This window comes from Chelonoidis abingdonii, chromosome 1, assembly GCF_003597395.2.
Source record: "Chelonoidis abingdonii isolate Lonesome George chromosome 1, CheloAbing_2.0, whole genome shotgun sequence".
NCBI lineage: Eukaryota > Metazoa > Chordata > Testudines > Testudinidae > Chelonoidis > Chelonoidis abingdonii.
In genome coordinates this window covers 167,514,190-167,541,644 of record NC_133769.1, presented here as the reverse complement: position 1 = coordinate 167,541,644, position 27,455 = coordinate 167,514,190, and the positions used below count along the sequence as shown (strand labels likewise).

At 45.5% G+C, this 27,455-nt stretch overlaps 1 protein-coding gene across 4 annotated transcripts in view; it reads right to left on the bottom strand.

The window, feature by feature from the left end:
• Positions 1-27,455, bottom strand: part of LOC116838941 (NXPE family member 3) — an 83,864-nt gene that overhangs the window by 28,338 nt on the left and 28,071 nt on the right. Inside the window, exons 3-6 of one of the 4 annotated variants that reach the window (XM_032804498.2) lie at positions 23,155-23,915; positions 21,928-22,001; positions 17,472-17,678; positions 10,357-15,647 (exon numbers count right to left, since the gene is read on the bottom strand). In XM_032804498.2, coding sequence (XP_032660389.1) covers positions 15,097-15,647; positions 17,472-17,678; positions 21,928-22,001; positions 23,155-23,915 — 1,593 coding nt within the window. In that variant the 3' untranslated portion in view covers positions 10,357-15,096. Of the gene's footprint in view, positions 1-698; positions 756-10,356; positions 15,648-17,471; positions 17,679-21,927; positions 22,002-23,154; positions 23,916-27,455 lie in introns of those variants that run through there. The other 3 variants (XM_075072533.1, XM_075072512.1, XM_032804528.2) reach the window with 3 other exon arrangements.

The window sequence follows — 27,455 nt, the reverse complement described above, 5'->3', positions numbered from 1 at the left end:
GCTGGCATGCTTACGCTTTTGATTGGAGATTTTTGGTAGTAGTGCTTGTTTGACCCATGCATGCACCCTACACATCCTCACGCCCAGCACTGAGGATATATAGGGCTTTGCGGGCAAAACACCCCCTTCTCCACTGCAGAGACTCTCACAGAGGAAACACCAAAGCAGAGGGGAAGGAGAGTGGTGTGATGTTCCCCTCTGATGTTGTCTGGACCAGTGATCTGCTAGGCCACTCCAATCCTTGACTCTGGGAACCAGCCTTACCCTGCTGTGCTGTGACAACCCCCACTTCGGGGCTGTTCACGCACCGCCTCTGGCATGTAAGCTGCTCCCAGCTACTTGCAAGAGAATGACACTAGCCAATATTTCTGATCCCAGACATGACCCTGGGAACCTCTGTCTTGCACTGTCCAGTTATGTCCGCTGGATGCTGCAAACTTATATAAATTCATCAATTTAACAAAGAAATTGATATGTACCAGGCTTGTTATCCCAAGGGAAGCCTCTGACGCACTTCAAACCAAATGCACTGCTTCAGGTAGAATAAACAAACAGATTCACTAACTGTAAAGACAGATCTTAAGTGATTATAAGTCAAAACATAAGAAGTCAGATTTGGTCAAATGAAACAAAAGCAAAGTGCCTTCTAAGCTGATCTTAACACTTCCAGTGTCCTTACAAACTTAGATGCTTCTCACCATAGGCTGCCTGGTTACTTTTCAGTCAGGCTCTCTCCTTTAATCAGCATTTCAGTCACTTGGTGGTGGGGGTGGATGTCTGCAGATGTAGATGGAAAAGAGAGAGAGCATGGCAAAATCATAGATTATTAGGGTTGGAAGGGACCTCAGGAGATCATCTAGTCCAGTAGTCCCCAACCTTTTCGTCTGGCAGGTGCCAGACGAAGGACCACTGCAGCGGTGGAGCACCCGCTGAAATGCCACCGAATTTCATCAGCAATGCCTCTCAATGACGCTGCTTGCCGTCAACAAGTGATGTCATTGAGAGGCATCCCCGCTGAAATTCAGGAGCGACACCTCTCAATGACGTCACTTGTTGACGGCAAGTGTCGTCATCGAGAGGCATCTCTGCCGAAATGCCGCTGAAATTCAGCGGCATTTCGGGGGGTGCTCTCCCGGGCTCCAGGACGTGGGAGCATTAAGATGCCCCTGCGGGCACCATGGTGCCTGCAGGCACCACATTGGGGACCACTGATCTAGTCCAACCCCCGGCTCAATCCCCAAATGGCCCCCTCAAGGCTTGAACTCACAACCCTGGGTTTAGCAGGCCAATGCTCAAACCACTCAGCTATCCTGCCCCCACCATTGAACTCTCCTGTCTCTCCCTTTTATCATATGCTTTCCTTCCTCTTGGCTTTGCACCCCCCTCACCCTGAGTCCGGTGAGCATTACCTCATTGCAGTCCCAAACTGCCCAAAGGAAAGGGTGACTCCCTCGAGGTTCTAACAGATTCTTTTGTTGCTGCCTAAGCCAGTGTCCATTGTTCCTGTGAGGCTGGGCTGGGTTTGTCCTATCCATGCCCTGATGAGGTGAGAACTGCCTCTCTGTTCTTGGAGAGTTTTTGCCTGGGCTTGTTTTAAGACATGAGGATACATTTTCAGCCTCATAACTATATACATGAAATTATAACCTGTAATCTTACTATAACAACATTACTGTAACAATTACCATAACATCACTATAACAACCATACTCAGTGCATTATGAGCCTTCCAGAGATACCCAACATGACAAGCTTTGCATTGAATACTACACAATCATTTTATAAAGATGTGTGTTCCCCTGAGGTACAAAGCGTCACAGGCAGGTAGTGGAGCATCCATGAGGAACACATTTTGACGAACTCCAAAAGATTGATACCATACAAGATGGGTAACCTCTCCTTCCTCAAGTAGTGTCCCTATGCACGTTTCATTTCAGAAGACTCCCAAGCAGCATATTTAACAGGAAAAGGGAGCTTTGGACCCAAGTCCAATACTGGAGACAAGACAGCATCTTATCAAGAAGAATGAACCACCGTGTAGTGCTTGGAGAATGTATGTATTGAAGACCAAGTTTCTCTAGAGGTAGAAAAAGGACCTTGTGGAGTGGGCCAGTACCCTAGAAGGAAGTTGTAAACTGGAGATTCATAGCAAGAAATAATACATTCAGAAATCCACCTAGAGTGCCTCTGGGTGGAGATTTGGGCCCTTTGGACCTGTCAGCGATTAACACTAACAGTCTTGCAGATTTTCTGAATGATCTGGTTCTGTCCAACTCAAAGGTTAGTGCCCTTGTGACATCCAGAGTATGGAAGGCAGCACTTTCCCATGTCTGATGTGGTTTGGGGAAGAAAACTGAGAGATGGATGACCTAACTGATATGAAATTCAGATATCATCTTAAGTAAAAATTTTGTATCCAGATGTGACGTTATTGATATAAACTGGGACCATATAGAACATGGGTTGCAACCAAGGTTCTGTAGTGGCACCAAATTCTATGTAAAGGGGGTCATATAAGGTGTCTAAGACCAGGTTACGGGTTACTGGTTATGATTATGCTGTCTGTATGTCTGTATCATTTTTGTAGTTGAAGTTATGAATATTGGCTGTGTATTGTCTGTATTTCAAACTTGTTCTGTGTTACTGGAAAAAGTCTCAGACAAGCTGGTGTCAGCTCTGCTTAGCCTGCTTGATGGCCCATTAAGGACCATCAACTACACAATTGACCCATTGAGAGAAGGCGGATACGCCCTGTGACTCACTGGAGTGAGCAGAAACTGGCCCATGTGACTGCAAACTCCATTTTGCTGTAACTTTCCACAGTAGGAACAAAGGAGTGTTCTTACACCTGGAAAAGTCTATATAAGGCGAAGGCCTCATCTCCATTTTGTCTTCAATCCTGCTTCTTACCTCTGGAGGGACTTTGCTACAATCTGAAGCTCTGCACAAAGGACTGATGACCCATCCCAGCAGGGGATGTTCTCCAGAGACTGGATTTAAACCTGCAGTTTACTTCATCACTGCTACAAGCCTGAACTAAGGACTTTGCCATTACTGTATGTAATTGATTCAGTTTAACCAATTCTAGCTCTCACCTCTATCTTTTTCCTTTTATGAATAAACCTTTAGATTTTAGATTCTAAAGGATTGGCAACAGCGTGATTTGTGGGTAAGATCTGATGTGTATATTGACCTGGGTCTGGGGCTTGGTCCTTTGGGATCGAGAGAACCTTTTTCTTTTACTGGGGTGTTGGTTTTCATAACCATTCATCCCCAGGACGTGTGGGACTGGTGGTGATACTGGGAGACTGGAGTGTCTAAGGAAATTGCTTGTGTGACTTGCGGTTAGCCAGAGGGGTGACACCGAAGTCTGTTGTCTGGCTGGTTTGGTTTGCCTTAGAGGTGGAAAAACCCCAGCCTTGGGCTGTGACTGCCCTGTTTGAGCAATTGGTCCTGATTTGGCACTCTCAGTTGGGTCCCGCAAGAACCACATCGTCACACCAGACATGAGACTTTATCCTTGAAAAACACTGTAAAGAGGGTGGGGGGTCCGCCATTTAAGCAGCTAGTTCCCCAACTCTTCTACCAAAAGTGATAGTCACCAATAAGGGCTGTTTTCATGGATAGGCGAAGGAGGGAATATGCGGCCATCAGTTTGAAAAGGGTAGTTCATAAGACTTCTGAGTACAAAGTTTAAATCCATATGAGGTGGGTTCTCTAATGTGAGGGAAATGATTTCTCAATTCTTTAATGAATCTCGTTGTGGTGGGATGATCAAATACTGAGAATCCCTCAACTTGGGAATGAGGCCAAGTTATAGAGGCCAAGTGGACCCTGATGGAACTCCTGGTTAAGGATAAGATTTTGTCACCAATATGTTTAGTAAAAGTCATGGACAGGTCATGGACAATAATGAAAAATTCAAAGAAGCCTGTGACGTGTCCCTGACTTTTACTAAAAATATCCATGACAAAATGAGGAGCCTACACAGCTGCAGGCTGGGAGCTCCAGGGGCCCCCACCATCCATGGTGACTTGGAGCTCCAGGGTCTCCCTCTGCTGGTGGCTCTGAGCTGCAGGGGTCCACCTTGCCTCCCACAGCTGCTGGTAGCTCTGGGGGTCCCTCCTGCCGCCTGCAGAGGTGGAGAGCTGCAGGGGTGTGACGCATGACCAGAAAGGGTTAAGCGTCCTGCAGAATGAATGACTCAAATTCAACCCTTCAGATACATGGGGAGATAATGTCTATGTTTTTGTGTATTTACATATATATTGGGAGTGGACAATAATGTAATCAACAATCCCTGTCTATGCTGTATCCTGATAATTCAGAGATCAAAAGAATATCCTAGCATTTAAATGAATTGCAAACACAGGATGTCACTGTATTTATCTCTCTTTGAAATGTATAGCTAATCATCTGCGAATGGTGGAAAACAGGCAATTGCCTTATGCTAATTCATGTAGCTAATTACACTGCTCTACAGCCAAAATGCTTCTGAAATAAATGTAGTCAAACTTTACTAATTCTGGGTCCTGAGAACGAAAATGATGCTTAAAATTGTTGATTGGCTCTAGTCTAGCTGTGGGGCTCCAGACTACAGCAGTGGAATCTCCTGGCAGGTGATGTTAGGGTTTCCATGTTCCGTGACCGTCAAAAGGATCTTGTCCCATTCTTCTTCATGGAAGGTGATCTTGTAGCCTGCAACAACATCGATGGTGTGATGGCAGCCCTCAACATCGTTCACGATCCAGATGAGTGGAGACTGTTCATTGATTCATCGAAGACGAGTCTTAAAGCTGTTTTGCTGCATAATGGCAATGTTTTGCCATCAATTCCAGTTGGTCATGCAGTCCATATGAAGGAAACCTATGACAACATGAAACAACTTTTGAGGTGCATAAACTATGACCAACATCAGTGGCAGCTTTGTGGCGATTTGAAGGTTGTTGCTCTCTTGCTTGGTCTGCAGACTGGATACACAAAGTACTGCTGTTTTCTCTGCGAATGGGATAGTCGTGCAAGAGATTCCCACTACATCAAGAAAGATTGGCCACTCCGACAGTCATTGGAGCCTGGGAGGAAAAGTGTTCAGCATCCACCACTTGTTGAATCAAGGAAGATTTTGTTACCACCCTTACACATCAAGCTGGGTCTGATGAAGAACTTTGTCAAGGCCATTGACAAAACACAAGCAGCTTTCAAGTACCTCTGTGGAAAATTTCCAAGGTTAAGTGAAGCTAAGATAAAGGAAGGTGTCTTTGTTGGTCCTCAGATTGGTGAACTTCTTCAAGATGATGCATTTGACCATGCACTGCGTGGCAAGGAAAAGATGGCATGGAAAGCCTTCCAGTTAGTGGCAATAAATTTTCTCGGAAACAACAAGGCAGACAACTACAGGTTGTTGGTGGAAAACCTCCTCAAGGCATACAAAAGCCTTGGTTGCAACATGTCACTAAAGATACATTTTTTGCACTCTCATCTAGATTTTTTTCCACCGAACTGCGGAGCAGTGAGCGACGAGCACACCGAGCGATTTCACCAGGACATTGCAACAATGGAGAAATGCTATCAGGGCAAATGGAGCCCATCAATGCTTGCAGACTATTGCTGGACAGTGACAAGAGATGCTCCATTTAATGAATACAAGAGACAAGCCAAGAAGCGCCGAGTAGACACTGAATAGGACTAAACTATGTACATAATAGTTTTTTGCCTTTTGTTTCATAATAAATTTTATTTATATAACCCTTTTGCTGATTTTTAAAGTGTTACATAAACAGGACAGGTGAAATATTATCATGTAAAGCAACCATAAACACATGAAAAGACCTAGGTTTACAATTTATGATTAAAACTCTACTATCTACACAATATACGTAGACATAAAATTTAAAAACTTAAATATCTTAGAAACAGTAGCCAATCAGTTGTTTTAATTGTCATATTTGAATTCAGCACATCAAAATACATAATAAATACCACATTTTATCTCTGAAGCAGACGACGTCTCAAAAATTATAGACCAGTGTTACTGGTGATGAGCCTACTTCAAAGTCGCCTTGATTGCATATTATTCACCTGAGGATTGCAACCTGTCAAAGAAGGCTTGGAGTTGTATAAGAGATCCTTGGGTCCTGATCCTGTCATCTCAGATCGCTGAAGCTTCATTGGGGAAGTTTGAGGTGCAAGATGAGATCCCAGTTAAGCTGGTACACCCTGGATATGATATTGGACATTGGACTATAACCCATTGACTAAATTCTAAAAGAACTCTTTGCAACTACAAAGCTCACCATCTCTATTATAAATCTGAACCTCAAGAATTGAACTCGTGTCTGTATGTATATCGATCTTTTAACCATACTCTCTCTTTTTTTTTAGTTAATAAGAATTGGCTGTAAGTGTATATTTGGGTAAGATTTGGAATATTCATTAACCTGGGAGGTAATGTGTTCGATTCTTTGGGATTGGTAGAACTTTTATATATGATGATATAAGATTTTCATTAATCTGGGTAACTAGGTGGAGGCCTGAGGCTGGGTTACTTTAAAGGAACTGTGTTTTGGACTTCTGAGTAAATTATAGAAGCTGTTTAGTGCTGGGTTGGTAAATCTAAGTATTAGAATATTCATCAGCTTTGGGGTTGTTTACCCCATTCTTTGCAGTTCACCCTAATTAAGTGACCTCAGCTGGCACCCCCCAGTCTCCGGTCACATAGGGTCCCCGCTGCTGCCTGCAGAGTCGGAGAGCTGTGGGGGTCCCCCCTGCCACCCACAGTGGTGGGAAATGCGGGAGTCTCCCCTGCCCCCAGCAGGAGCTCCAGGGGTCCCCCCCCCACCACACACAGAGGTTGAGAGTGGTGGGGGTCCCCCCTGCCACCTGCAGTGGCCAGGAGCTCCTGGGATCCCATGGCGCCGGGAGCTGAGGGGGTCTCTCCTGCTGCTGCCATTGGCCGGGAGCTACGGGGAACTCCTGCTGCCTGGTGAGGTACCACCCAACTCCTTGCCTCTGCAGGCAGCAGAGGTCCCTGCAGCTTCCAGCCGGCACTGGCTGAAGTCATAGAGGTCTTTGGAAGCCATGGAATCCATGACCAAATTGCAGCCTTAGTCATACATAATCCTTACTTTGTTTCCAGTGGATCATCAAGAACAGCAGAGAGTGGATAATGAACAGACGAAAGACATCACAGGCACATTGACACTGAAACCTTTTCAATTTTTGAAAGTAGGTATCTTGTGTAGACTTTTTTTTTTACATTATTTAATAACACCTGCTGTACCTCTGCAGAACAGATGGTCTCTATTCCTGTGAACCGAGCCTTGTGGTGAAGAATTTCCAGATTGGGATGGTGTGTCCGCCTGGGATTTTGAGAGAAAAAGCTGTGAATGGATGGACAACTCATGGCCACACAAATGGCTAGGCGAATCAGGGAAAGGTTCAAGATCTCTCTGGGCCATGATGGAATCACTAATATGATCTTGGTTTTGTCTTGCTTTATTTTGTTTACCACCTTCAAACTCCATGGCACCGGAGGAAATGCATACAGAAGTGTCTTTCAGTAAGTGAGGGCCTAATCCCCATCTTCAGAAAGATCATCTGCACATCCCATTGGTAACAGTGGCAAAGAGATCCATGGTTCTGTAACTTCCCAAGTCAGAAAAAAATGCACTTGAGAGTCCAACTCCTATTCATAGTCTCGGAGAAGTGCCTGCTGAGGTCATCAGCCATAGTATTTTGTATACTTGGAAGGCAGACTGCAGAGATTAGGATGAGGTTGACCATGCACCAGTACCATAGCTTCATCTCTTTGGCATAAAGAGAAGCAGATATCACCATGCTACCACCTCCGGTTAATATAGAATATATAGACAATATTGTCATTATTTTTTATGGATCTCTTCCTGATTAAAGGCAGGAAGTGGATACAGGCATTCCTGACCGGTCTCAGCTCTAGGAGACTGATGATTAACAATACTTTTTTGGCAGATCATTTGCCCTGAATGGCGTGGATCCCTAAATGTGCTGCCTAGCCCAGAGATGCATCTGTCATTATGGTGATGGAAGGGGAAGGTTGGATGAATGGAACACCAGTGCAGACATTGCCTGGGTCTTTTTACCACTTGAGAGTCTCATATTTGACAAGGGACCAATATGAGCTTGTTCAGGCTGTGTTTGTTCAAGGTTTTTGAGATAGTCCTGGAATCAATGAACAAATAACCTGGCATGCTGCATCACAAACAAGCTGCCTGAGTAACTGAAGGAAATTTTTTGTTGATGTCTGTGGACTGATTTGAATTTTTGACATAAAAGGTGTGTTAATGTCAAGAACCTGTCCATGGGAAGGGAAGTTCTGATACTGCATCTAGGGAGGTGCCTATGAACTCTATCATTTGCACTGGCCTCAGAGTAGGTTTCTTGACGTAACACTGCAATCCTAGTCTATGGAACAAAGACATTGCTGTCTTTACAGAAGAGAAATCCTCGTTGTAAGACCAGCCCTTGAGAAGTCAGTCATCGAGGTAGAGAAATACAACTATCATAGACATCAAAGATAAGTGGTGACCACTGCCAATACTTTCAATACTCTTGGGGCAGAAGGCTGAAAGGAATCCGAAGCCTGGATCCGAAGCCAAATGGAGAGAATGCTTCATCATTAAAATACTATGTTGTATTTCTTAATTCTTTCCAGCCCTGCTTTTGAATGCTGAGCAAATGGAACACTTGAAGGATGTCTCCCTCCAAACAAGCAGAAGATATACTGGGAATATCCATCACTGTCTCAGATAGCTTTCTGTCAAGAGATGCAACTTTTGAAGCCTGGAGACCCTGGAACAACAGGGATCTTGAAAGGGAAGTGTTTCCGTAAAGGGGAAAAGGGAAAGGGATTGTAAAACAAATTGTTCTATAACATAAATATGAATTAAATAAAACAAGGAAAAGGATGATTAAACTAGAAGCAAGGCCATTGAGAACGAACTGAGAGCAGTTTGCCCACACAGCTGTATAAATAGATACATAGACTTTAAGGTCAGAAGGGACTATTGTGATCACTTAGTCTGACCTCCTGCACATTGCAGGCCAGAGAACCTCACCCACCCACTCCTGTAATGGACACCTACGCCACCCCCATCTTTGGCTGAGTTACTCAAATCTTCAAATCATGATTTAAAGACTTCAAAGTTTCAGAGAATCCACCATTTACACTAGTTTAAACCTGCAAGTGACCTGTGTTCCATGCTGCAGAGGAAGGCAAAAAACCTCCAGGGTCTCTGCCAATCTGACCTGGGGGGAAATTCCTTCCCAACCCCAAATATGGTGATCAGTTAGATCTGAGCATGTGGTCAAAACCCACCAGCCAAACACCTAGGAAAGAATTCTCTGTAGTAACTCAGAACCCTCCCCATCTAGTGTCCCATCTCCAGCCATTGGAGATACTGGTTCCTAGCAGTTGCAGATCAGCTACATGCCATTGTAGGCAGTCTCATCATACCATCCCCTCCGTAAACTTATCAAGCTCAGTTTTGCAGGGCACAAGGATGTGTAGGGCATGTGCACAGGTCAAACAGGCACTATTAACAAAAGTCTCCAGTCAAAGATGCACGGGGTACAAGCACACCTGAAGTGGCATGCCGATAGGGACATTACTTGACGAAGAACTAAAAAGTTTTCAGATTTTTCCTTTTCTTGGTCAAAAAATTTCAACTAGAATCTTTCATCACAGCTTCTAAAAAACAGCCTCAGCTGAAATAAGTGTGAGGAGACCAGGGTTCTAGAACCACCTGCCACTGACTCACGGTATCACTTAACTCCACTGTACCTCCATCTCCTTGTCTGTAACTTGGGAGAAATGATTCTTACCCACCTTTTGTAAAGCATTTCAAAATCTTCAGATGAAGACCACCACGAAAGTGCTGGGTATTTTTAATTTAAAAAATCCCTGTTATTTTTAGATATTTACAATCAGGATTGGGGTTTAGGGTGTTGGAAACAGTACAAAAAACAAAACAAAACATTGCTTGCCCCAAAGGGTTTACAATTTAGAGACGTAAATAGATTGGGCATGAGAATAATACACACAAGCATGAGAATGGTGAAGAATTGTCTCAGCTATGTATTGTATTTTTTGTTTCCTTAGTTGTGGATAGAGGCAAGGAGTAGGCAAATAGGGGAAAGATAAATAGTCACAGCTTCTCTCTTGACTAGCCATTGATCAGTAGGCTGGGTTTTGTTGGCATAGCTGAGGTATGTGTTAAGAGAAGATTGTGGCCATTTATATTTTATCAGGAAGTTTATATAACCGCTTCTCAAGGCTTAAAGCAGTTTATTTAGCTAATAAAGACAGAAACCATGAAGTAATTGATTTAAAAATATTGTATTACTTATTGTTGTAATTCTATCAGTACCGTCAATATACAACAGGTAGATCACTGACAAATATAGAGATGAAAACAGCATTGCAATTAAATTTTACTGATTTAGAAGTATAGTGTCACTATTGTTAAGCTGAACACTGGAAACTTCAGTTTTCTTACTTTCCTCTCAATCCTCATTCCCACAGTAATAAAATACTGGTCCTTAACTTGAGTAAACTGGCTACTTTCTTATTTTAAAATTCATGCCCTAAAAGAAATTGGTCATAAATGTGATTGAAACTAATTTCAATTAGATTTTTATAAAGCAGAAATACCTCTTGTGGCAGTCTTTCACCCCCTTTTGAAACTGCTAAGATAGGAACAATTGCATACTGGATCCATAAAGGGATTTAGTTTTTCAATTACTGTTGCTTCCAAACCAAAACTATCTGTGTCAGCACATCTTGCAAAGGGGCAGATGCGCCTCTTTGCTGGTTTATACATGCTTATTTCTAGTACAAGAGAAATAACCACACCAACGAAGGCCCAGGTTAAACTCCCATGAAATACAATGGTTATGGTACCCAACCAGCCAGTTAGCTGTAAAATTCCTCTTGGCAGCTGTTCTCTACTTGCTTTACCCAAGGGTTAAAAAGTCCCCCAGGTAAAGAAAAGAAAGTGGGTACCTGACCAAAAGAGCCAATGGGAAGCCTAGAACTTTTAAAATTGGGGGAAAAAAAACTTTCCATTTATCTGTGGTTGTCCTCTCTGGGGTGAAGAGATGGGGCAGCAGGAATGCTGTGAAAAGTTTGAATCAGATATGAAAATCATCAGATCATATCTAGAACTACTTTTAACAACCCAAATATGTAAGTAAATTAGGAAAGTTTAGAAAGGGAGATTATGTTTATTTCTGTTTATTTTTTAAGGCTGGTGGACTCCTCTGTGCTAACCTAGATGCTTTTGTTTACTTGTAACTTCTAAGCTGAACCCCCAGAAAGCTATTTTGGGTCTTAATTTTTTGCAATTGCTCTTTTAAAATCTAGAAAAAGCCTATGTTCCAGATGTATTTTCTTCCTTTTGTTTTTAATAAAATTTACCATTTTTAAGAACAGTATTAGATTTTTGGTGTCCTAAAAGGTTTGTGTATGGAAGCAGAGGAGAGAAGTGAAATGCTTGGAAATGGAGCTGAAGCACTTAAGAGCTGGAAAAGACTAAGCTGGATCAACCAGGCAACCTTAACAGTCCTTCTCCAGGTACTGCTCCCCATTCCAAGAAATTCCCCACATACAAGGTAGGCGATGATACAGACGCCTTCTTAGAAAATTTTGAAAGGGCCTGCCTTGGGTACAACATCTTTACAGACCAGTACATGATAGAACTGAGGCCACAGCTCAGTGGACCCTTAGCAGAGGTAGCAGCTGAAATGCCTAAACAAAAGGCCAGAATTAGAATGGGGCTAACACTCGAGCATGCCCATCGACAGTTCAGAGCTCTAAGGTGGAAACCAGACATGGCATTTTCATGACACGCCTACCACATTGTAAAAAATTGGGATGCCTGGATATCAGGAGCAAGTGTTAAATCTCTGGAAAATCTGTCTCTCCTAATGCAAATGGAGCAGTTCTTAGAGGGTATTCCTGAGGAAAACCCAAAACTATAATTGAGGCGGGGGAGATCAGAACCAAATGGGTGGAGGTGGCGGAGAAGAAGAAAGCTAGTAGCAGTTGGAGCGGATACCAGAAGGGGCAACCCGAGACAGCACCCCATCGGGGTCAGCCCAAAGCCTCACCTCACAAGGAGCCCTCCACACAGCCAAGGTGACCCCAGATACCCACTCGTCCCACCAACCTAGTTTCCAACCACCAACCTCGCCCCAGCCCACAGTCAGCTGGGCGATGCTTTAAATGTAATGAGCTGGGGCATGTGAAGGCCAACTGCCCCAAGAGTATCAGCTGACTACAACTCATCACCCTGGAGTCCCACCAAGAGCCTTCAGGCCCAGATGCCTCGCAAATACCCCTAGAGTGAAGGGAAACTGAGTGTGGGAGGGAGGAAGATTACTGCGTGGAGAGACACTGGTGTACAGGTATCAGCTATCCACCAATCCCTGGTGGACCCTAAATTCATCGACTCAGAGGCCCAAGTGATGGTGCAACCCTTTAAGGCCAACTCTTTTAGCTTGCCTACAGCCAAGTTGCCTTTTCAGTAGAAGGGCTGGTCAGGGATGTGGACTTTTGCAGTCTATGATGATTATCCCATTCCCATGCTGCTAGGAGAAGACTTAGCCAACCATGTGAGGCTAACAAAAAGGGTGGGGATGGTCACCCGAAGCCAGGCTACACAGGCCTCCACACCTAACTCCATTCCTGAGCCTCCTACAGGAACCCTGCCAGAGGTGGTGGAACCAGACCCCAAACCAGAGTCCATGGCAGCAGTTGTAGATCCAGTTCCTGGAACTCTGCCAGAACTAGCCTAAGGATCAGAACTGGTGGAGCAGTCAGCACCAAAGCCCATGCTTGCAACCCCGCCAGAGTCAGGGGAGCCAGCACCAAAGGGCACCACAGAGCCTGCACCTGCAGCAGCAGCTAAACCGGCGCAAGAGGCTCAACTGGAGCCTGAAATACCACGAAGTGCACCAGTGGAGAGTGATTCACAATCAACGGAGACAACCACATCACCTGCATCACTTCCAGTGGGACCAAGCCCAAGTCCACAACCCAGCGACAAACTAATGTCTCCAGCATCAAGGGAACAGTTCCCAGGCAGAGCAGGAAGTGGATGTGAGAGGGAGCTTGGATGGCGGCACGGAGCAACCTATCGTCTCTCAGCTCTTCTAACAGGTCCAGATTTGTTATAGAAGGAGGTCTCTTATTCAAGGAGACACTTTCTGGTGGGCACAAGGAGGACTGACATCCTCAGAGACAGTTCGATTCAGCCTTGACAACATTGTACTACCATAAATAAAGGCAACAAAATCCCTACAGATCACAGATAACACACAACCTCTGTCAGAGAGGTTCCCACAGCACTGCTAGCATAGCTTTCTACCTCGCCATGCTGCCGTAAATCTGATGCTGGCAGCCAAGTTAATTTAATCTGATTTATGGGGTTTAGAGGCCGATGAGTGCCAAGCTAGTTTCACATCTCAAACTCTAAAGCTGAATCTTCTCCTACCTTGCTATGGTTTGTGATGAGGAGCAAGTAGATCACAGCTGCGTGTGTGACTCATTCCAGCATATTCATGAGCATGCTCTCATTACAGACATGTTGCACGTGCACTGATGGGGACATCCTACTTAGGACTCTGCTCACACCTGATGCACAGCAACAGGGGAGCACGACTGTGGCAGAAAAGGGCTACAAAAAGAGAAAGATGGCAATGCTCTGTTCCCACTGAAGTCAATGGTAGAATTTCCATTGGTTTCAATGGGAGCAGAGTTCTGAAGATCTCATCGCTAGTGCTTAATCTGGGAATTGAACTTTATCAAGCCAATAAATCAAAGTGGGACTTACACTGTAACCAGGTCCAATCAAAACAAGAAGCACAATGTGCAAATCTATTAACCCCTTCTCTAAAAGTGCCACTCAGCAATAAATTGTCAGCTGTAACACTGGAAATTCAGGAGGGATTTACCAAGTATCTGTACACAGGGCAACACTGAAGGTATTTTGTATCCCGTATAACTGGCAGATTTGGCAGCTATGAAAATAGTGCAAAGAATGCCCAACATAAAAGTGGAAGAACAAAGATCGGTCAGAGCAAGAATTTATAGTGACACCATCAAGAGTTGTAGGCTCAGAATTTGACTCTCTCCCCCATCTTATCTGTTTGTGAAGTCCATGTAATTCTGCGTGTTCCTCCCCCTCAAAACAAATATATTCTTTAATATAAAACAGAAACCCAGGTCTCATAAGAAGCTATGAAATAGTAAAACAGAGTGAGCACATGACAGGAAGGGAAAACAAACATTTTAATATCAAACTTCCAATGAGTTATCGCAGTGTTGTTGTTGCTGCTGAAGAAATTACCTACTACTGGTGCTGGCTATCTGTATTATTTAGAAGCCATTCTGTAAACATTGTGGATGGTTGATTAATTGGCTGTATCAATATTGACACATCCAATAAATATTCTGATAATTCTGCAGGCTTTTTAGGTTGTGCTTCCTGGACTGATCCAGTGGTTTTGGGACATTCCCTTTAGACTCCTGATTAGGACTTTCGATTACTTCAATCTCAGAAGCACAATATGAAACATATTTGGTTGTTCTAGATACCCAATACAACTTTGGAACAACCAAAGGAAGGCTGTTCCCAAACAATCCTTCCCAGGTTTCACACAGTACTCTGGATGGTGAGAAAGGACTTTGGGAACTGAATCAGTGCTGTATGAATATTCATGCAGTGCAGACAGACAATTAATAAAGCTAATAATTTAAGTACTTCTGTAGTGAGTCTTGTAGTTTTGATTTAAGGAGCACCCTAGTAATCTGAGGCAAATTACAAGGTCAAGAGGAACCATCCCTACAGGAAGATATAAAAGTGGTCAGAATTAGTCCATTCCTCCTTACTGCCACTTGCAATCATCTGTCTCCATGGCCAAACAACTGAGATCACATGTGGGAACAGTAACCATACAGTTTGCCTGTAGTTTCATTTTATAGCTCTGACAGAGAATGATTTGGTTATGCCACAGCAAAACATGATATATATGTCATGGGGCTCCTCTCCACTGACTGTGCTAAGTATCTGAAGGACAAACAAAAGACAGGAATGCATCTATCTGATTCTTAATAATGATGTCCTGTGGATGCAAGTTGTGTGGCAAGTAATGGGCCAGAGACATCTCCCAGGCGTCCACAAAGAACACAGCAATTCCTGAGAACATCTTCCTCATGATTGTGTCAAGCTGAAAGGAATACCAGTCACTGTTGAAGAGACTCACTTCTGGCCCAAGCTCCTGAACATTGGCTGTTCTGATGACCACCAGAGTTTTGGGGCTGCGATCCAGCAGTAGAATGATGGACCTGCGAATGTTCCTCAGTCTTCGGATGTACACCTCCACAGGGAAGGTGCTGAAGTGGGACCATATGGTTATGGCTATCACAGTGTTTCTTCCGCCTACAATGCCATTCAGCTCATTGGCAATGTAGCGTAGCTCACTACTGAAAACAGTGGTAAAGCGAATGGGTGGCCCATGACAGCGGAACTTCAGCAGGACATTGTGCTTCAGGTCCACGGACATAAAAGGACCTACGTTTTTAGGACTCCCAAGGTGAAATTCCACTACATCTGAAACACAAGAAGAATAAAGATTTCGTCTCCTGCCATCTTTTACTATCCATAAATCATTTGGACAGTATGAAAGTTCTGCTAGAAAAGAGTGTTTGAATAGAATACTAAATGCAGTTAAAAAACTCCGATGTTTGCTACCTGAGCACTGAAACATATACTCGCTAAGATTGGCATCTCTCTAAAGCTGAAATGCTATCAATGAAAAGCAATATCTTTGATTAACTTCAGATGAATTCTTTTTCCCCCCACCACCTTATAAATAAAGGGATTTTCTGAGCAGATTCTTTCCATCATAAATACCCCACCGCATAAAGTGCCAGCAGAAAGCCTTTTCTACCAACTTTTGACCTCCATTTAATTTAATTAGCACTTCAGGAACTAAGTCAACTGTATTAAAATGATTTTCACCCTTTATCTAAATAAAATTGATTCCTTTATGCAGTTATGATGGTTAATTCAATTACCGGCTACTAAATTATGCCATCTAATAAGGAAAGTCAAAATTCTGAGTGAAATGAAAGAAGAAAGAGTCCAACACTGACCAACAATAATTGAAAAAGTTACATTACTGCAGGGGTGTGCAAACTTTTTGGCCTGAGGGCCACACTGGGGTTGCAAAACTGGATGGAGGGCCAGGTAGGGAAGGCTGTGCCTCCTCAAACAGCCTGGCCCCTGCCCTCTATCTGCTCCCCTCCCACTTCCCCCCCCCCGACATCCCCCCTCAAAACCACCAGCCCATCCAACCCCCCCCTTCCTTGCCCCAAGTGCCCCTCCTGGGACCCCTGCCCCTAACCACCCCAGGGACCCCACCCCCAATCCAACCCCTGCTCCCTGTCCCCTGACTACCCCACCCATCCACACCCCTGCCCCCCCGGACACCCACACCTATCCAACCCTCCCTGTTCCCCTTCCCCTGACCACTCCACCCAGAACCTCCACCTCATTCGACTGCCCCCTGCTCCCTGTCCCCTGACTGCCCCCCAGGGACCCCCGGGACCCCCCACCCCTTATACAACCCCCCGGCCCACTTACCACGCCAAGCAGAGCATGCAGAGCAGCATGTCTGGCTGCCGTGCCGGCCGGAGCCAGATATGCTGTGCTATGCTTGGCAGGAGTGCACAGCTCTGCTACCCACAGTGCTGCCCGTGTGGCGGTGTAGCTCTATGGAGCGGGTGGGGAGAGCAGGGGAGGGGCTGGAGGCTAGCCTCCCCACCTGAGAGTTCAGGGACCAGGCAGGATCCGGCCTGCGGGCCCTAGTTTGTCCACCTCTGCGTTACTGGAATATTGCAATTGCTACCACGTATATGTATATATATATTTTTTCTTACTATATGTTCCATTCTATGCATCTGATGAAGTGGGCTGTAGCCCATGAAAGCTTATGCTCAAATAAATTTGTTATCTCTAAGGTGCCACAAGTACGCCTGTTCTTTTTGTGGATACAGACTAACACAGCTGCTACTCTGAAACATGTCTTATATAAGTTACATCATGCCCCTTGGTGTTTATATTAACATGCTCACTTATCTCAAAGTAATAGAAATGGTCCTGATTGACGTAAGCAGAATAGACTCCACGGTGCCAGTTTTGAGCGTGTATTGCATATATATTTGTTCACTGGGATTTGGCCCCATATATTTCCACTCTTTCCTAAGGAATTTGGATGACTCATCCTGTCGATTGCTATTTACCAAAAATCCATTTGCCATCCATTCTTCTTTATTTCTTCCATTATTTTGATATTAAGATATAAAATCACTATGAAGTGAGAGACATAAAGACTTTTTGAAAGCAATCTGCACAAAGCAAAAAAGAAATTACCTGGAACAAACGTGGTCAGATATTCAAACCACTGTCTTATTGTAGAATCGCCAAAGAAGTGGACTACTTTTCCTTGTAAGCATTCACTAATATCAGCTGTCTTGTTAAAATGACGGATCCAATGTGTTCTTGGTCTCCACTCGTCTTGGTAATAGTAACCCAAAGGGAAAACAGCTGGGCCCTGAGATCTGTCCAGATTGGCTGATTCTGGAAAAGGAAAATTATTCCAGATTAATATACAATTACAAAAATAAACTGTAATTTTCATGGAAATATATCCAACTGAGCAAAAGCCTCAGCCCTTATCCTAATGCAAAGTAGCATGACAAAGAAAACAGATTAAACACCTCAATCTAACACTTTTTTTAACTCCTGCTGCAACAAAAGACAGTTATAGGCATCTCTACCAGCTTCACCTACGGTTAAAGTTACTTAAGTACATTACATATACTTTACATTATAAGACCCCACTGTAAGTTGCTTGTAACTTTTCAGCCTGAACCATTAAAGGATGGCAATGTCCCTTGCAAGCTGTCTGCCTGAGGCTGGATTTTTTTTTTTATGTTTCAGAAAAAATGGTTTGATTGTTTCCGAGACCAAGATTAGGGAAGAATACATAGTTTTCCCCATGCTTTAAAAAAAAAATCTTATAACCATTTAGTTGACAAGCTCTAGACTCTCCATGCTTTAGCAAAAGGAACTGAAATCCGGATGAGGGGGGCTACCTTTGTCAGAGATGTGCCATGAAAAATTATCAGACCAAAACTGGACAAGTTATAAGCCTTTGAAAAATCTCAAATTTGCACACGTGCAGTAGAGACTTGTTTGAGTTTGCAGCTAAATTCTCCCAAGATACCATTCCTCACTGAGTATGCCCTATCCCGGGGCTGCAGTGATAGAGCTGCAATTGCTCCTCCCAGCTGTCGTAGGTCGCTGTGGTACCAAGCATCAGAACTGAGGGCAGGGAACCTGTCTCTCCTGTGTTCTCAAAGGTCCCCCTGCTGGCTCCCAGTTAGCATGCAGAAGGAAGCGGCCTAACTCAAATACAAAATGGACGGGGAGACTGGAACAAGGAGGTGCTGGGATGGGCAAGGAGAGACTGAAGGGAACAGGAGCAAACAGGGTCAAGGTTGGAGTGGGGAACAAGGGCAAAAAGGTCCGTGCCCACTACAGCACACTTCCCTCCAGAGTGGACTGGAACAGAAGATTCCCCTGTATCACCATTTCTCCACTGTCAGCAAACACCTGTGAAACCCACTGGGCAAAGTCTCTCTCTCATCCCCCTCTGCTGGCTGGCAGGGTCACAGCTAAGGAGGGGGCCTAGATTACCGGCCCACCTGCACCAAATCTGAGAGGTGCTGCAACCTGGAACATGAGGTCTCAAATTGGATCACAAATTCATTCCAATTGCCTTTCACCCCAAAGCATCTTTGTAGCTGGCCCATATAAAGGATGACAACCTAATATTGCTGTCAGTTACTCCATTAGTTTAAGTGGCAGAGGTCACTTGTGCAGTGGACATAAGGTTCCAAACCTGAAGACCCATGAGGTGTCAATATTATGCCACATGATAGTACTGTTTTTTCAGTTTATTTTTTCCAAAAAACTAGGAAGTTACATATAAAAACTGTTAAAACAACATTAGAGTTGCAAAGTCAAGCACTCAGGAGTTAGGAAATACTAACATTAAAGTTGCAAGGGCAACCTTAATTCAGCCCTCACATGCGTATATATTATGTTGCAGTCTTTAATTACATGATAACATAGTATTCTTTCCACAGGACCCCTGCCTCAGTCAGCACACAAGATGAACTACACTTCCAGATGAATAAATGTTGTGTAGTGAAGGAAGATGTTGTCTGTAGGATCCCTGTATGATGCTGGCAGACCAGGTGCCATCTCATATCTAGGCCCCTAGTCCTCATTGAATACTGACAAACTTATAGCTGGAAACCAATCTGGCTTACCTGTGTGTGAGTGGTATTAAAATAGATAGAGTTATAAGAATGTGTTTAGACTTTATGGAATCCTTGTAGGATGCTGCATGTATTACAATTAATTGTAATAGCTGCATGTTATAAAGTAACATTTAAATGCTGGCGCTATAACTATAAAAATGTTTGCTAAGGCTTTGTCTACCCTGGAAGTTCGTCGGCAAAACTTTTGTTGTTTGGGATGTTGAACACACCCCCAAACAGCAAAAGCGTTACTCACGAACAGTGCTGGTGTGACAACGCTTTGTCAGCAAGAGCGCTCTCCTGCCAACAAAACTGCTCCTGCTCATTGGGGGTGGAATTTTTTTTCTCAGTGGGAGATCTCTCTCCTGCCAACAAACAGCGGCTACACTGCGCAGCTTTTCACGGCATGGCTGTAGTGGCACAGCTGTGTCACTAAAAACTGCATAGTGTAGACATAGCCTAAGACTGTAAAATTAGTCTGAGGAGAAGCATTACCAAGTTTGAAATGCTAGTTCACCACAAGAGGTGTTATCTTCTCCCTGACAAAAGATGGTCTACAGACATCAGACAAACCACTGTGGACAAAAGACTTTGTAGATTGCTTACCCACACCCCTGAAGAAGGTACATGCACAAGCCCACATCCCATCACAGTTTGAATGCTGGAGGAAGGAAATAAAAATGCCTGTTCAGGAGAAACTGTTATTCCTATGCTGCTTGATTCTGAGGAGTGAGGATTTGTAAGCATAAACAAGGCGTCCCCAACTGTTTATCTTGGGTTAGCCCAAAAGGGCACAAAGTTCACTTATTAGAGAATTTTCTATTATCTTTTGAAATCTAAGATAAACTTACACATACACAAATGAGTTAATCTTATAAATAACTCTCTTATGTTTTCCCTCAGTAATATGCCTTTAGTGAGTTTATTACAGGGGTGGCTACAAGTGTTGTCCTTGGCTTACAATCTAAATACAGCTGAGCTGAGGTAAATGACTGGTTCTTTGGGACTAGGAGTAACCAGATTACTGATTTGATTTTTGGTGTAAGCGACCATCTATTACAAAATTCCAGCTTGCCTGGGTGCCAAGATAGACTGGAATGCCCAAGGAGACTGTCTGTGACACCATGGTAAGACTGTTATAGTGGTTTAGGAGTTCATACTTGTTAATGGGTTGGAGAAATCTAATTACAGAACATACAACCAGACTGGGGGTTTTGCCCTGCCTCTTGACAGTCTGCCCTAGGGTGACCAGACAGCAAGTGTGAAAAATCAGGATGGGGGATGGCGGGTAATAGGATCCTATATAAGAAAAAGACCCAAAAATGGTGACTGTCCCTATAAAATCGGGACATCTGGTCACCCTAGTCTGCCCTGAGGTTGGCACTCACAGTCGTGAGCCACTCCTGCAATGAATGAAGGACATGTCAGGCTGTCTGAAGTTGGAAGATGCACAGCGAATGAAGCAAGGAATTGCAGGAAGAGAAGGATGGTCTTAAGATTGAGTCAGTTTTATCCCTGCCTGGCCACAGAAGTCCAATTTGATGCTCATCATATCACCTAAACCAAATTTTTCACAGATAGTCAGTAATTGTGTGTTCCTTATTTTCTAGTGCCCAGCTTGAGACTCTGGGTCTGAGTACTTGCAACTGAAGTCAATGGGAGCTGTGCAGTGAACGTATTTCAGGGGTGGTCAAACTGTGGCTCATGAGCCGCATGCAGCTTTTTTACAGCTATAGTGCAGCTCTCAGAGCCCTCCATCCCCCCTTCCCCATTCTCTGCCTACCAGTCTGTTTGGGGGAGCTTCTACCCACAAGGAGGGAGGTCTGGAGGCTTCAGCCCCACAGGAGGTGCCCCAGTCTGTCCTCCCCCATTAGACCTTATGAGCCCCTGTCTGTGACCCCCAGCAGCTCCATGCTGTCTGTCTTCATATCCCTCATCTCCTGACCTGGCCCCACTGTGAAAAAAGCACTGCAGGCTCTCTTTTTAACCTAGCTGGCCAGAGTGACTGCTCTGTTCTAGCACCATAGCGCCCTCTGGTGGGCAAAAGGCAGAACTGCAGCAACTTACTGGCAGAAACTATTTTCGGGGGGCAGGGGGCAATAAAAATATGCACAGCACATTAAATATGCACATGTGCAGTGGTGCAGAATTCCCCCAGAAGGAACAAACCCTAGCAAGAGTTTGTGATAGAGAGTGTAAGATCAACTGATGACTCTATTCCTAGACAACGCCTCTTTAAACAAAAGCTCACTGTTGTAATGATTGTTTAGTTTCTACATTTATATGGCAAAGATTTGTAAACCTGTTAATACTTTCTAAATAAATAGATTTTAAAAAACAGATTTACCATCTAATTGTATTCAATGCATAAATTAAAAAAAATATTTTTGCCAAATAGCTGGGAAAACAGTCTCCAGTATTATTTAATCATGCCTGTTTCCCTTTCTATTGATTTCACTATGATTTACAAAACAATGATATTTAAAAAAACACTTTACCTGTAAGTCCTAAGGGTTCTACAGTCACTGAATCAGGGCCACTGGGAAGTACTGGCACTTTGATATTCACATCACTTGAAGAACAATAAGAAAAATATAAATGTAATAAAGCAATGCTGGATATTTCAAGTTCATTTTTAGCATCACTTTCTCCTAATTCATGTGCACACACTGCATAGGTGGTAAGTTTTTTATTTTTAAGGCGCACTCTACTTTCTAGCGCTCCAATCAATAAGTATTAATCTTCTTGAGACAACTCTCTTAATCCCACTTAGCCAAAGCTTTAACATTTTGGTAGTCCTAGGATATTAGATTTTACTTTATAAACCTATTTTTACTTGCACAAAGCCATTGGGGTACATCACTTGCAGCAATCAGAAGTCTGTACAAGACACTAGGGGAGCTACCTCATAGATTCCATGGAGTCCTTAAGCCATGATGGGCTTTTACTGGCTGAGAACCACACATTCTTGTATTGGGAAGGCAGAGCCATAGTGCTACACAGTGACCTCTCCAGTTCTACTATAGGAATAATCCATACTTGAAGGCTGTCAAGCAATCATTTTCTGTCATTTCAGACCATGGTGATTGAGAAGGAGTGAAGAGCACAATAGGCAATCAATTTAGCAATAACATGCTGATTTTCTAAGGAAAAATTACTGTGACTGAAACCACCCTTGTATTCACACACTACTGTAATAATTTTTGTATAAAATATGCTTTGTGAGGTATCATATGAAAACTAGTAACACTGATCATCAATATTCTTGTGTAATGTATGTACCAAATGCATATCTAGAGTTATGAACAAACTGAAATGATGACTGAAATAAATGGAGCAATCTCACTCACGCACAAAAACAAAACAAAACCAACCACCAACACAGGTGGCAGTAACAGTCATCAGTGTCAGCAGACAAGCCTAGTACTGATTTCAGGACAGGGAGACTCAACTACCTGTCTCCTAGTTTCTTCAGTTTAAGACTGAAGCATGCGGGCTGGGGAGCATGGGGAAAACTTTTGCTGTTACTGCTTAAGCAAGTATGTGTTTCTACAAATAAAGAGAAGACTTCTATCTCCAGGAATGTCAATCCAGCACCTTTCATCAACTTTGCAACTAACTTGTTGCTTGATCTCTTGTCAACATAAAGCACAGATATAACTTAAATTACGACCATTAAAAAAAATAGTGTGCACACTTATGCATATATTGACGAACATACATACGTTTGGAAAAAGAGACTCTCAGAAGGTGTCAGAAGGCCCTTCTGATATCCTCCCTTGGCATGGTTGATTCTGCTGGCACAGGACAGTTTTCTCGGCTTGTAGCAGAACCATGGCTCACCAGTGTAGAGGTCTGTGAAGTTACAGACAGGCAGATTTCCAGGCAAACACACATTGCATACAGTGGTTTCTGAAGTGCTACCAGACCTGAATAAGCTTTTAAAGTAGACTCTGTCTGGCCTTTCTTCCCGTAAGCGCTGCAGGACTTGTATCCCTTCACTAGGGTGGACCAGAGACACAGATACTCTGACCTCCCCTGGCCAAAGTAGAGTGAAAAAGACTTTGTAAAACCCATTCTGATCATCTACAACCCTTCCCATTGCTCCTGCTTTCAATAGAGGAGAGTGAATTCTCGCCTGTATGTAGTCTCCACCATACTGTTTTGGTTTGCCTTGAAAATCCTTCATGTGGACACGCACCTCTAACTGATCTCCCACCTTGAAGCGCACATGGGAATTCACAATCACAAAATTGCTGTGGGCAGGATCAGTGCTTCTTATAAATGGGATTTTGCCTACAGGGGGATTTGGCCACTGTATAGCAGCAAACAAGGATTCCTCCTCAGCTTGTTCTCTTTTGGACAAAGTTTGATGTTCATAATCACAGTACTGCTTTCGGGTAGTTTTAGTTGTTGGTGATGAAGACTGCTGGTCACCGGTCTCCTTTATCCAATTTAATGCCGAAACAGTGTTGTGATCCAAGTGCTGCAAAGGAAGAAGACTATTAGAAAATGGGCTATTAACATTACAAGTGACCAATGTTTTGTCAGGATATAAAACCACAAAAACTGTTGCTTTGTTTTTGATAGTGTAGGTCGGGGTGGGCAAACTATGGGCCATGGGCTGGATCCAGCCCCTCAGGGCTTTGGATCCGGCCAACGGGATTGCCCCCCATGGTGCCACAGGCCCAGCACATCTCTCAGAAGCAGCTCCCAGGAGGGGGGGGGGGGGGCAGAGGGTTCCACGTGCGTTGCCCTTGCCTCCAGGCACCACCCCACGCAGCCCCCATTGGCTGCGAATGGGGAACCCTGGCCAATGGGAGCTTCAGGGGAGGTACCTGGAGGCGCAGCAAGGGTAGCGGATGCAGAGCCTTCCGTCCCCCGTCCCCCAGGGGCCACGCTTCCCGGAGCGGCGCAGGACCGGGGCTGGGGGCCAGGGCCAGGGCCAGGGCAGGCATGCAGGGAGCCTGCCCTAACCCCGGTGCACGCCACAGCCACCCCAAAGCCGCTTTAAGTGAGCAGCACCAGGCTGAAGTTCGAACCCCTCCTACACTCTGCACCCCAACTCCCTGCCCTAAGCCCCCTTCCTGCACCCCACACCCCTCCTGCACCCCAACCCTCTGCCCTGAGCCCCCTGCCGCACCCTGTACCCCGTGCCCCTTGCCTGCACCTCACACCCCTCCTGCACCCCAGCTCCCTGCCCTGAGCCCTCTTGTACACTCTGCACCCCAACTCTCTGCCCTGCGCTCCCTGTATTAAGTGATGAGCTGCCAAAAAGGTTCCCTTCCCTCACCCCACGAGGGGGTCATGGCTGGCCCCTCCGGAACCCCTGCCCCATCCAACCACCTCTTCTCTCTGTCCCCGACTACCCTTGTAACCCCTTCCCCTGACTGCCCCCCACCGCCCCATCCAACCCCTGCTCCTTCCTAACTGCCTCCCCCAGGATCCTTGCCCCCATTCAATCCCCATGTTCCCTGCCCTCTGACTGCCCCACCCCTATCCACCCCCCGACAACCTCCCAAACTCTCCTGCCCTCTTCCAACACCCGCTCCCTACTCCCTTACTGCGCTGCCTGGAGCCACTCGGCCAGGACCGGGGCCAGCACCGGCATTGGCGCCTGAGCCGAGCCGGGCCGGGTTGGAGCCGTGGGGCCGGGACCAGCACCGGCACCGCAGGGCCTGAGCCAGAGCTGCGGGGCCGGGACCAGCACCAGCACCGGTGCTGCAGGGGCCAGGCCAGGCCAGAGCCGCAGGGCCAGGACCAGCACCAGCACCAGCGCTGCGGGGGCTGGGCCAGAGCCATAGGGCTGAAGCTGGGAGCGCTTGGCTGGGGCCAGGCCGGGACGAGCCTAGGGGCGCTTGGCCGGGACCAGGCTGGGGCTGCTCGGCCGGGACCAGGAGCCGGGCTGGAGGGAGCCGCGGGGCCAGAGCCAGGGGCACTCGACTGGGGCTGGGGGCACTCGGCCGAGGGTGCCAGGCCGGAGGGAGCCGCTCAGCCGAGACCAGGAGCTGGGCCGGAGGGAGCTGCTTGGCCAGGCTGGGTTGGCCACGCCTCCCCTCCCCCAGCACCCCAGCTCACCGTCGTGCCTGCTGCTTGTTTCAGGCTTCCTGCGAACATCTGATTCGGGGGGAGCAGGGAAGGGGGAGGAGAAGGGGGGTAGAGCATTCAGGGGAGGAGGGGGAAGTGAGCTGGGGCCACGGTGGAGTGGACAGCTGCCGGAGCTTTTGTTAAATAAAGCTAGGGGTGAAAGTAACTTACAGGACTTACCAGTACTGCTGGAGTCCTGAGGGGGGTGTGGCTTCATCTGGAAGAGGCATGGCCTCTCAAGATTTAAAGGCCCTGGGGAAACAGCTGTGGCTGGGAGACCCAGAGCCTTTAAATCAACCAGGGGCTCCCAGCTGCAGAGGTGGCTGGGAGCCCCCCGGGGCTCAGGGCAAATTAAGGCCAGGGCAACCCCGAGCTTTGCGGGGCTGGGCAGGGATTTAAAGGGCCCAGAGCTCCTGCTGCTGCGGGATGCCCGAGCCCTTTAATCCTGGCCCCAGCCCAGCCACCAGAGCCGTGGCTGGAATTCAAAGGGCTCTGGGCTACCCGCAGTGGCGGGGAGCTCTGAGCTCTTTTAAATCTCAGACGCGGCTGGAATTTAAGGGCTCAAGGATGCCCGCAGCCACAGGCAGCCCAGAGCCTTTCAAAACCCAGCCGGTACACCCCGCATTGGGACATTACAGACTGTATATTAATTATTGCTAACCAATAACCAAATACCGTCCCCTATACCTGTATGTTACCCCGGAGAAATAACTGACGCATCAAACCTGTGTATCATCTTTATTTAAATATTCTCATAATTACACAACAAATACAAGCATTTGGCTGCACAGCTTAAATCCAAGCAAATAAAAGCAGGTGGAAGGGGAAACTCACTGTCACCTTGGTTCTCAGTCTCCTCCCTCCCTTCTCCATCCAGACTGCAGACAGGCTCTGCATTCCTCCCCCACCCTAGCAGGGTTCTCCTTTAGGCTCTTGCAGTAGGGACAGCTGGCTGCTGCTGGCCAAAGAAAGTTTAAACCTCAGCTGTTCCCTGTGGCATTAGTGCCAGAGTTAGGAGTCCTTTCTGGCATCCTTGTTAATTTCACTCTCAGTTGTTGTTCAGTGTGTGGACCATGGCAGAGTGAGTTCTTTTCTGCCCTGGGATGAGGAGATCTCCTAAACACAATCAAAATCAGGAACCATTTCCAAGTTCAAATCTTATCCCATTCTCCTCAGCAGAGGATCATGCTTGTGGTGTCCAAACTGCTTGGCAGATCGTCTTTGAAATGTTCTGTTTAAAAAAAAAAACAACACAAAAACCATGACACCATGGTGGAAAAGATGTTCATGTGAATGAGGTTTATTTGGGCAAGCAATTTTTGCTAAAGCAACTAAAGATTCACAGGGAAAGCAAATAGCACCCAAATAGACAAAACGGGAGCAAAGGGATTGAGGGGGGAAACTGAATATTCACAGAAATTAATCGGTGCCTCCTTTGAATAGAAAGTAGTTTTTACATTCAAATCCACCCTCTTTATATATTGATTTAAAGACGCCTGAATGTTCCTTAGGACATTAGATGGCAATCTCAGATGCTCTTTGTTTGTCCTGCTGCGAGGTGCAGAGGCTGAATGACCAAACTTTCTCTAAAACTATCCTGTATATTTCATAAAGCTATTCCTGTGTGTCCTTCATTCACCCCTGACTTCCCCTCCCGGCTCCTCTCCTGGCTGGGCTGGCTCTGGTTTTTTCGCCTTGGGAGTTACTCTACTCCTTGGCAGACTCAGCCAGCTGCACCTGCTGGCTCACTGCAGCAGTGCACCCACAGGGGCCGTTGCTGGGGTCGCTGCTGGTCAGTTTGGGCGGCTGCAGACTGCATGTTTGTGACACATCATACAATACAGATCTATACAAGTCAGAGTGAAAGTAAGCGGTATGGTGTACCAGCCAAGGCAGTGAAACGCTGTGCTTGGACCGCATCGATTTTCACGGTGGGGGA